The sequence below is a fragment of the Lissotriton helveticus genome, chromosome 2_1 (assembly GCF_964261635.1).
Source record: "Lissotriton helveticus chromosome 2_1, aLisHel1.1, whole genome shotgun sequence".
NCBI lineage: Eukaryota > Metazoa > Chordata > Amphibia > Caudata > Salamandridae > Lissotriton > Lissotriton helveticus.
In genome coordinates, this window is record NC_136059.1 from 368,458,383 (window position 1) to 368,470,651 (window position 12,269).

General features: G+C 42.7%; 1 protein-coding gene across 2 annotated transcripts in view; it reads right to left on the bottom strand.

Moving 5' to 3' along the window:
* LIFR (LIF receptor subunit alpha) overlaps positions 1–12,269 on the bottom strand; it is a 682,553-nt gene that overhangs the window by 282,543 nt on the left and 387,741 nt on the right. For both annotated transcript variants that reach the window (XM_078674980.1, XM_078674981.1), the window contains exons 3-4: positions 6,857–7,007; positions 40–157 (exon numbers count right to left, since the gene is read on the bottom strand). In XM_078674980.1, coding sequence (XP_078531106.1) covers positions 40–157; positions 6,857–6,953 — 215 coding nt within the window. In that variant the 5' untranslated portion in view covers positions 6,954–7,007. The remainder of the gene's footprint in view (positions 1–39; positions 158–6,856; positions 7,008–12,269) is intronic.

Here is a 12,269-nt window from a genome sequence, read left to right on the forward strand (position 1 = left end):
AACCAGAAACTATACCAAAAGTACATTTTTAAGTCTCACCGATAGCACACTTGATAAGTAGTGTTGGTATCTGTAGAGGAGGAGCCATTCCACGAGCAGACCCAAGTCTGCAAATTGTGTGTAATACATTTGAATGTCTCTGGTGCTTCCGGGGCATCTGAAAGAGCAAAAAGAAAAGGTGTCACCCGAAAGGGTGTTCAATCATTTACTCACTTGCTATAAAAACAAAATTGGTCAATCTAAACTTGAGTAACAGAGTATCGATACAGTTATATACATTTAAAAAACAAATTCTCTTTCTTTCCTTGTGTGGTAATCACTAATCCACAGATCAAAGGTAAGCGACTAGTACCCCCAAAAGCTCATGTAGTTCGTCAATGTTTATGTCAGGTGCACTTTTTATAGCTCTCATTGCCTTAGTTTGCAACTGATGAGCTCAGGTATTTTCCCAATATTTTGGACAGTTAAATTGTCATGGGATTGTCATGAAGACTTCAAAGTTGTGGTGATGTCAAATGCCTTTCCTGACTCCGGGAGCATCTATCTGTAGTCCTCAATCGCTGCAAACATGTCAGGATTTTAATATCCACCAAAGATAAATGTACTTACAGAGAATGTAAATAAGACTAATTTATTGTGGCTGGGCACCATCAATAAAATATAAGGGGCACACAGATGGAACAAAGGCACTACGCACAACGGTTCTGCGAGAGATGAGGCTTTATTCTGATCTAGCAATAATACATTCAAAGACCCAATGTGACCGGAAAGAAAGCATGACCGAGGAAGAAGAATGAGTGAGTGATAAAAGTGAGTGCGTGTTCAAGCATGTATGTATGGGAGGGTTATTTTCATATTATATTGTTGTAAGACGTATATGATTGGGCTCGTCATTTTCATTAACTGTAGGGTAATGGACACAGAGTACACCTCAAACAGCATTATGAAAATCAGCTCGATCTAATGTATATGTACAGATGTTGCCATTTTTAAGTTTCATGAAAGTAGCTAGGAAATAATGAAGCATAGACAGTGGTGGTACATGGTTTGGGGTAAAAGTGGCAGTGTTTATACGTTTGTGTGGGACATAAATGGGTCGTCAGAGCAGGGAGACTCCTTAAAAATAGGGACCCAGAACGTTCTTTGAAAGCAGGAGTGTTGACCTCTTTTAATATTGAAAGGAAGAATTGATAAGCCACATTTTATTTTACAAGGATAGCTGGAGAATGTTTCCAGAGAAAAAGTAAATGAGGCTATACAAGTATATTAACCTAAAAACAAGCGAAATTATAGAAACTCTGAACTCTCATATTCTAGAGCTATACTTTGAGATTTTTCATTACAAGACTGCACTAGGCGTAAAACATACTACTTTATTCTTGCCTACTGGACAATATTAAATTTTTAGAGATACAGTGAGGACAGAGATGTTTAGTGCACACACTGTGGTCTTGCTGGAAACAACCTATTTTTAATAAAACGGGGACAGGTCACTGATAGCTTTGAGAAATACCCAAAATGAAAAGTCATTGTAGCTGACTGCTTCAAGAACAGGATCAATCATTTGACATTCAGAATATGCTGATCTCCTCAATTCCTGAAGTCAAACTGACGAGATGTGGGGCTCTGAGAGAATTACATAAAGGCATGTTGATCATGACTGCGTTTAAATGATATATGAAACAAATTATTACACTCACATAGATATGCCATGTTCGCCGTAAGGGTAAGCAAACTTTTAACAAGCTTATCTAGAACTGAAGAGTATTCAAACTTGATGAGCATAATCCTGTATAACTGTTAAAGCATGCTGATGATGAACACCTGATCGCAATGGTTAATTTTGATTTAGCATATTTTCACAGGTAGCTAAACAAATTGAAAACATTCACTAAAATATCTTTAAAAATACAAGCTAAGTAATAATGTGCATGATGAACAGGTACAGCATGGTATGATGAATGAGATTGTCTGAGCTTGCGCCTCTGTACACCCACTGCTGGATTCACATTTCAACACAAACTCGTTTCCTCACTTTTGTGTATTCTTTCGCTTTATCCAGGACTTGCAGTTATGTCTCTATATCTTTATGAAATTGAGGTATCATAGACCTTGGTTTGCTGCCAACATATGAACATCACACAGTAATCATACCAATAAACTGTGGTCACATTGTTGATGACGTTACAAATAAACGGAGAATGTAATAGTTGCTGTCCCACACACAGTCATGCATCTTAATGAGGTGAAGGAAACAACTCCCACTTTACTTAATCTGTGGGTGAATCGGACCAACAGCGTATGAGGGCAGACATGATTTATGCAGCCAGACAGACAGGGCTAATTCTAATTATCTTTACTATTCATATCAGGAAGATAAAGATGGCTGGTGTGGTTAAGCAGTGTAAGGATGCTCTTCTTCAAAATGAAGTATGCACCAACTAGTGTTCCTACTATGTGAATGAGAAATATATATAATTTGTGGCGACAGTCAATTATAATTTATTAAGTTTCTATAATGAAATGAATTTGATGAATGATTTCTAGTCTACAAACATCTAACACAAACGGGATGTGTCATTGAAGATGTAAACTAAAATGATTTAACACAAAGATGTCAGAACAATATTTTCTGGGAAAGCGAATTGTGATTTTGTTTACCAAATTGTTTATTTCAGATTAAACAAACCATCGAGTGCAGTTAAAATTTAACAAGTGAAAATGATGCAGCAAAATTTAACGGCTGGTACTGGTAAAAACATTTCCAAATATATTTTCGACTCTGTCCCACATTTTCTAGCTATTTTGGCGTTTGATGCGGTTTAGGTTTTACTTGCGCTGTGCTTGCTAAATCTGTTGAAAACAAAAAGGAAAAACGTAAAACTGGCTTCGATTACCATTGGTTGGCTGTGACGTCACTAATTCCCTAGCTTCTTACTGATCAGAGTCCTCGCCTCACCTACATCCTGGGGTTCGTGTGTGGCCCTCCCTTGGAGCATGGATAAAGTACAGGTTTCCTGCCTGTGGCCAAAACCTAATGGCTTTGCCATTGCTTGCTACTTCTCTGTTTATAATGACTGAAGCCAATAAGCGGCTGCCTAAAAGACGGTGTCAAGAGAGCAGTGCATTATAGATAGGATGTGATGTTTATGATGTGGCCATCTTAAGGATTTCACAGAAAATGTATGTATAAAGAGATCTTTTGAGCCTCCCTTTGACTAATGCATGTGTTCCCACTGGAAGGAAGGCCCTATAGATGACATAGATAAACACATAGATGGCATACCGATTAGAAATTAAAGGCATTATCCACCGGGAAACTGACACCCGGTAAATATGCCTGCATGGGGTACTCCTTTCTTTGGTGACAAATAATGAACACATTTGTTTACAAGTCCTAGTTGGGAAGTGCCCACGGAAGAAGGTAGGGAAATAACCTGACAGATTGTGTACACTCAGTGAACATTGTAGGGAAGAATACGAAATATGTACTTATTTCGACCACTTTTAAAAATGGCAGACGTCTTCCTTAGCTGTAAAGACCAGGCAGCCCATGCTAGAGGTGCTACGCCTCCTGCATGTTTAACTTCCCACCTGCCTGGGTGCAATTTGTGCCTGGGGCAGGCGGTTTCCTCCTTTGGGAGTCAGCCTGATGTATATCAGATGTGGCTTAACCTTTGAACCTCACTGCCTTGATGTGTAAATCCACTAGCCTTCCTAGCAGAGAGGAGATGTGACTTCCTTCCTGCTCAGGCCTTTGTTACTGACTACTGGGAGGGATCATACTGCCTTGGCGGCATTAAGTGCGGACTGTCAGCCGGAGCACAAAGAAGCTGGGGGAACTTGGTGGGCATCCTCCAACTGTAGCCATGTGGGTGCATGTCACATCGCCCTTGACACAAGAGTCATGTCTGGTGAGAAGGTGCATTGTTTGATAGCAAACACAACATATTTAAGCAGTACCCTAATGGACCTGCCAACCTCGCGATTGCCTGTTTGCCAGCCCATGTTATCCTATGGATATTCTATTACTAATAATGTCTTTTAATGATAAAGGCCACTATTGGATTGGATAAGCTTGCACTTTCATGCCCACAGCTTTAATATAATGCACCCTGCCTCCAGGGCTTTAGGAGGCCTTCCTTAGGGGTGACTGACATAGTTTAAAAATAGTGCATTGACTTGGCTACACATGGTGAGGGCAAAGTCGAAATGGAGCAGTTTACTTCTTCCTTGGTGACTGAAATTTCCACATCTATGACCCAAACTACAAAAACATCACACACCTCCTCGACAGTATAAGCAGCCTTGGACTGACCCAGATCATCCACGACTCTACGTACACCACAGGACACACGCTGAACCCAATGATATTTTGACAAGCATGCACACACAGTCACCACATTGTGGGAGACGACTTTTCTTTCTTCAAGGTAATTCTTTTTCGTTTTATGTTTCACCGAGTCCTTTTAACGTGGAGATATCTTCACTCTATATCATTATTTTTAGCACGTTTGAATTCATATGATATATTGTTTTAACACGCGTTCAACTTTAACACACCTTTAACCATAAGACGGTTTGTGTGTATTTTCAGGTATCGTTATGTGAATGTAGCTGTGATCATGTCATAATTTTGCATGAGAGTTCATTCAGAAACATCGGACTAGTTTGTCTTGTAAATTATTCGTTTCAGGTATTGTCATGTGTATTTAGCTGAGATGATGGCACAATATCGCATGTAAGTGCATTTTGACACATCAGGGTTCAAGGTCACGCTTTTGCATGCCATCGCATAAGGACAAGCTTGTGTTTTAAATACTTGTTTATTTAAATGTTGGAGTAAGCTAAAGCTTTTGCACTTACTTTACTGCCATACCATGCTGGTTAAGCACTTTCATATGATTAGGGCACATTTATTTCTTGCTTGCCCAGTCACATGGGACTAAGTCGGTCACTGGGAATGTATTCGTTTATCTTGCTTCACAGCAAATTGTTGCAATTTTTATCATAATGGTTTGTCTTTCTTGTACTTGGTCATAGTTTTTCCTTGGGGAAACACCAAAATTGCACTTTTGAGCTGATCATTTTATTACATGGTCAGGTCTTATCTGTTGAGATTTTGGCCACACATTCTTTTGTGATTTGAGATGTTCTACCATTAAACATTGTGATAGCGTTTTTAAACCTTATGTTACAGTTAGCCCTGACAAATGGTGTTACCTGAAATTCATCTAGTCTACGATAAATAGGATACCATTGTTTACTGTGATTACAAAATGTAATGCGCTGTGGATATATTTTGCGCAGCATCACGTTTGAATATCGAAAATTGATCAATTCAAAATTTGAATAAAGGAACACAATTAAAAAATTTGGACATATTTGTTCCATTTTGATTAGCAGTAGTTTATTTTGTTGACAATTAAAGCCTGTGGGCCTGAAGGGAATGTGTCTTGGGCCTGGCTAACCGTTTGGGCAACAGAAATTGACTCTAGATTTGTACATGTGTTAAAGACAGAGCGTGCACCAAGGCAGCATACCACAAACATTTATTAACATTGTTCTTAAAATTTTGACCTGGTGCTAATCTCGGTGACGATAATTGTGATGGTGGTAATGGAGGTAATCAGGTAGGTGGTTGCGGTGGGGGTACTATTGGTAATAATGGCAAAAGGGAAGTGGTAATGGTGGTGGCGGCGATGATAATGGTGGTGGTAACAGTGAAGGTGGCAATGGTGGTGGTGGTGGTGTAGTAATTGTGTTTGTGGGGGCAAGGGTGGTGACAATGGTGTTAGAGTAGGCACCACTGGTTGCTATGGTTATATATCCCGCCCAGGAACCGAAACTCTACTCCTCGGGGGAGGAGTTACCTATGTGCAATATCACACCATACTGTTGTAAGGCACGGCATACATAAATCCAGTGGTTAATTTGTAAAAAATATAAGTGCCCGGGCTCTCACCTGGAGACAGCTTGCGCCAGCCCATTTCTCCTGTTGCAGCCGCCTAAAACAGAACCAACTACTAGCCATGAAATTTGGGAGAGGTTGTGGCATGACTGTCAGGTCTAACGACTTGGATCTGGGGAACCAGGTTCGAGTGTCGGCGTTCTCAACATCCTCTGCTTCTGGGCAAATCACTTAGGGGTTGTTTATTTACAAGGCTCTAGCACTGCTGAGACATCAGTTTTTCCCATATTAAAAGTGACGCACCAACGGCTCAAGGGGCTTGTAAATCAGCCCCTTAATCTCCCTTTAATGTGTCTTTAACTGGTTCTCTTTGAAAGCGCTGGTGTTGATGATTAAGTGCCGGTGCTGAGCACCGGAAACCATCGGCTCAAATTAAGCACTGCATAAATCCCTTAAAAAGTGCAAACTCCATGTTGTGTGAATCTCAAAAGCGAATTTGTACTCGTAAATTGAGATATATGCACATGTACATTGAAATTTCTGTGTAAATGGGTTTGTGAATCGAGACACCACAACGAGCTATTTATAGTCAAAGGTTTTTTTCCTTGCAGGACAAACTTTGCAATTCATTCTTTCCAAGTGAATAAAAAAAGAGTTATTTGAGTAGAGCTAGTTATGATAACCACAATTGTTACATGAAACATTATTTAAATTTTTTTAAGCTGTGAAATAAATACGTAAGGGGATATTATTCTTTCTGAATGAAAATATGTCTCAAATAAAACTACTTTACATGCACAGTAACATTTTAGAATGCACAGTTTTGAACACTTAAAAAAGGGATAGAATGCTCATCCACGCTGAACAAACATTTATGTGTGTAGAAGGAAGTAATGTTAAAAAAATTAAAAGGAAACATTACACACCGGCACCATATTAACTCACCTTTCCCTTGGCAAACAACATGGCTCAGTAAACATAAGACGACAGTAGCAGTTAGAAGCCAAGGGCGCGGATTACCGCCCATTCTTACACCATGCATTTTTTATGTTGGTAAGTAGAAAAAGCGCTTCATTGTCCTTGGACAGAACTCACCCTGCAGGGAGAGCAAGAAAAATGTTTGTTTTTAATATCATAAAACATCTCTCTCAAAGTACAAGCAACAGTGTAAGAAATACTTTGTATGACATCGACACATCAAATTATGCATGGCTTTACTGAGCATTAAACACCTCTCCAATGCACACGGCCACAGTTATGAAGTTGATAAATAGGATGCATTGTTGGAAACAACCATAAGGCCACTTCTCCTCCACCGCCAACTTACACAAATGACCCAACAGACAGCTGCATTCATTGCAAAGGACAAGTTAGACCCCTGTGCCACTGTCTCCACCCACCGCCGGCCTCCACAAATTGCGACGGCCTGGCAGATTGGTGCACTCAACGTGAAAATAAAACTACACACAAAACACTGTTATGATCCATTCTGCCCTACCTCCACCCCGTCCACTAAAGGCCATTGTGAACAGACTCTTGCGTTCCTTGTAAAACAAGACAAGTCAGGCCCCAAAGTTGTACCACAATTTAAGCAGAACAGATATCTGATGCAGTACTTTGCCAAGATTCATTAACCAGCTCAGCTTCTCTATTAAAATGAACCTGTTGCACTCTTTAAAAGCAGGTTGAAAACGGAGTGACCTCACAGTCAGTTATACGAGCCATCTGTACAGTGCGGGAGGAGCCTGGCCTGGAAGGATCAGCCATTAAGAAAACAGCAGCAGGGAATGAGGGATAAGGTCTCACTTGCATAGCAAAAAAGACTCTTCTTTCTACTGTTACAGCCTAATTTTCAACATAGGTTGGGCCTGGTACAGACAGACTTAATTTTCAAGAAATAACAAGGCTACAGTCGCACTCCTGGTATAACGCTGGGTATCTCTGTAGGTCGTTTAGTGGGTGCCCGTAGGTATCCCCTTCTGATCGAGAGGCGTAAGAAAAAAAGATTGTGATAATGTGTATTCTTGAAAAGGCCCAAACGTCCCCCCCTAGGAGTGCCCGGTGGGGACGTTTTGGCCTTTTCAGGAAAACGCGTTCACCCACACCTACTCACGGCCGCCAAAGACAAGCTGAACAAGCATTAGAAATGCAATCGGGCTCGGATTTATTTGAGTTTGAGCTAATGGCATTGTAAATGCCAATGTATTGTTGCTATGTGTTATGGAGTGTGTTCATGTGGTGTGTACTGCCAGTGATCTCCTTGTGAGTGTGAGAATATTGCACCACTTGCCTGTGATGTCCTTCTTGTGAGTGTGAGAAGCTTGCACCTCTGCTGCCTGTGGTCTCCTTGTGAGTGTAAGAAGCTTGCACTGCTGCTGCCTGTGATGTCGTTCTTGTGAGTGGGAGAAGATTGCACCTCAGCTGCCTGTGGTCTCCTTGTGAGTGTATGCACTGTCATCGCTAGCCTGTAGATATGCACTGTCATCGCTAGCCTGTAGATATGCACTGTCATCGCTAGCCTGTAGATATGCTCTGTCATCGCTAGCCTGTAGATATGCACTGTCATCGCTTGCCTGTAGATATGCATTGGCTTCACTAGCCTGTAGATATGCACCGTCATCGCTAGCCTGTAGATATGCACTGTCATCGCTAGCCTGTAGATATGCGCTGTCATTGCTATCCTGTAGATATGCGCTGTCGTCGCTAGCCTGTAGATATGCATTATCATTGCTAGCCTGTAGATATGCACGGTCATCGCTAGCCTGTAGATATGCTCTGTCATCGCTAGCCTGTAGATATGCACTGTCATCGCTAGCCTGTAGATATGCATTGCTTCACTAGCCTGTAGATATGCACTGTCATCGCTAGCCTGTAGATATGCATTGGCTTCACTAGCCTGTAGATATGCGCTGTCATTGCTATCCTGTAGATATGCGCTGTCATTGCTATCCTGTAGATATGCGCTGTCATCGCTAGCCTGTAGATATGCATTATCATCGCTAGCCTGTAGATATGCACTGTCATCGCTAGCCTGTAGATATGCTCTGTCATCGCTAGCCTGTAGACATGCATTGGCTTCACTAGCCTGTAGTTATGCACTGTCATCGCTAGCCTGTAGATATGCTCTGTCATCGCTAGCCTGTAGATATGCATTGTCATCGCTAGCCTGTAGATATGCACTGTCATCGCTAGCCTGTAGATATGCACTGTCATCGCTAGCCTATGCACTGTCATCGCTAGCCTGTAGATATGCACTGTCATCGCTAGCCTGTAGATATGCACTGTCATCGCTAGCCTGTAGATATGCATTGGCTTCACTAGCCTGTAGATATGCACTGTCATCGCTAGCCTGTAGATATGCACTGTCATCGCTAGCCTGTAGATATGCTCTGTCATCTCTAGCCTGTAGATATGCACTGTCATCGCTAGCCTGTACATATGCACGGTCATCGCTAGCCTGTAGATATGCTCTGTCATCGCTAGCCTGTAGATATGCATTGGCTTCACAAGCCTGTAGATATGCACTGTCATCGCTAGCCTGTAGATATGCTCTGTCATCGCTAGCCTGTAGATATGCACTGTCATCGCTAGCCTGTAGATATGCTCTGTCATCGCTAGCCTGTAGATATGCTCTGTCATCGCTAGCCTGTAGATATGCACTGTCATCGCTAGCCTGTAGATATGCACTGTCATCGCTTGCCTGTAGATATGCATTGGCTTCACTAGCCTGTAGATATGCAGCGTCATCGCTAGCCTGTAGATATGCACTGTCATCGCTAGCCTGTAGATATGCGCTGTCATTGCTATCCTGTAGATATGCGCTGTCGTCGCTAGCCTGTAGATATGCATTATCATTGCTAGCCTGTAGATATGCACTGTCATCGCTAGCCTGTAGATATGCTCTGTCATCGCTAGCCTGTAGATATGCACTGTCATCGCTAGCCTGTAGATATGCATTGGCTTCACTAGCCTGTAGATATGCACTGTCATCGCTAGCCTGTAGATATGCACTGTCATCGCTAGCCTGTAGATATGCATTGGCTTCACTAGCCTGTAGATATGCACTGTCATCGCTAGCCTGTAGATATGCTCTGTCATCTCTAGCCTGTAGATATGCACTGTCATCGCTAGCCTGTACATATGCACGGTCATCGCTAGCCTGTAGATATGCTCTGTCATCGCTAGCCTGTAGATATGCATTGGCTTCACAAGCCTGTAGATATGCACTGTCATCGCTAGCCTGTAGATATGCTCTGTCATCGCTAGCCTGTAGATATGCACTGTCATCGCTAGCCTGTAGATATGCTCTGTCATCGCTAGCCTGTAGATATGCTCTGACATCGCTAGCCTGTAGATATGCTCTGTCATCGCTAGCCTGTAGATATGCACTGTCATCGCTAGCCTGTAGATATGCACTGTCATCGCTAGCCTGTAGATATGCATTGGCTTCACTAGCCTGTAGATATGCACTGTCATCGCTGTCATCGCTAGCCTGTAGATATGCATTGGCTTCACTAGCCTGTAGATATGCACCGTCATCGCTAGCCTGTAGATATGCACGGTCATCGCTAGCCTGTAGATATGCACTGTCATTGCTATCCTGTAGATATGTGCTGTCATCGCTAGCCTGTAGATATGCATTATCATCGCTAGCCTGTAGATATGCACTGTCATCGCTAGCCTGTAGATATGCGCTGTCATCGCTAGCCTGTAGATATGCATTATCGCTAGCATGTAGATATGCACTGTCATTGCTATCCTGTAGATATGCGCTGTCATCGCTAGCCTGTAGATATGCATTATCATCGCTAGCCTGTAGATATGCACCATCATCGCTAGCCTGTAGATATGCACTGTCATCGCTAGCCTGTAGATATGCGCTGGCATTGCTATCCTGTAGATATGCTCTGTCATCGCTAGCCTGTAGATATGCACTGTCATCGCTAGCCTGTAGATATGCATTGGCTTCACAAGCCTGTAGATATGCACTGTCATCGCTAGCCTGTAGATATGCTCTGTCATCGCTAGCCTGTAGATATGCACTGTCATCGCTAGCCTGTAGATATGCTCTGTCATCGCTAGCCTGTAGATATGCTCTGTCATCGCTAGCCTGTAGATATGCACTGTCATTGCTAGCCTGTAGATATGCATTGGCTTCACTAGCCTGTAGATATGCACTGTCAACGCTAGCCTGTAGATATGCATTGGCTTCACTAGCCTGTAGATATGCGCTGTCATTGCTATCCTGTAGATATGCGTTGTCATCGCTAGCCTGTAGATATGCATTATCATCGCTAGCCTGTAGATATGCACTGTCATCGCTAGCCTGTAGATATGCACTGTCATCGCTAGCCTGTAGATATGCACGGTCATCGCTAGCCTGTAGATATGCACTGTCATCGCTAGCCTGTAGATATGCATTGGCTTCACTAGCCTGTAGATATGCACCGTCATCGCTAGCCTGTAGATATGCACTGTCATCGCTAGCCTGTAGATAGCGCATATCTACAGGATAGCAATGACAGTGCATGTCATCAGTAGCCTGTAGATATGCATTATCATCGCTAGCCTGTAGATATGCACTGTCATCGCTAGCCTGTAGATATGCTCTGTCATCGCTAGCCTGTAGATATGCACTGTCATCGCTAGCCTGTAGATATGCATTGGCTTCACTAGCCTGTAGATATGCACTGTCATCGCTAGCCTGTAGATGTGCATTGGCTTCACTAGCCTGTAGATATGCAGGTCATCGCTAGCCTGTAGATATGCATTGGCTTCACTAGCCTGTAGATATGCACTGTCATCGCTAGCCTGTAGATATGCTCTGTCATCGCTAGCCTGTAGATATGCTCTGTCATCGCTAGCCTGTAGATATGCATTGTCATCGCTAGCCTGTGGATATGCACTGTCATCGCTAGCCTGTAGATATGCACTGTCATCGCTAGCCTGTAGATATGCTCTGTCATCGCTAGCCTGTAGATATGCACTGTCATCGCTAGCCTGTAGATATGCATTGGCTTCACTAGCCTGTAGATATGCACTGTCATCGCTAGCCTGTAGATATGCTCTGTCATCGCTAGCCTGTAGATATGCGCTGTCATTGCTATCCTGTAGATATGCGCTGTCGTCGCTAGCCTGTAGATATGCATTATCATCGCTAGCCTGTAGATATGCACTGTCATCGCTATCCTGTAGATATGCACTGTCATCGCTAGCCTGTATATATGCTCTGTCATCGCTAGCCTGTAGATATGCACTGTCATCGCTAGTCTGTAGATATGCATTGGCTTCACTAGCCTGTAGTTATGCACTGTCATCGCTAGCCTGTAGATATGCTCTGTCATCGCTAGCCTGTAGA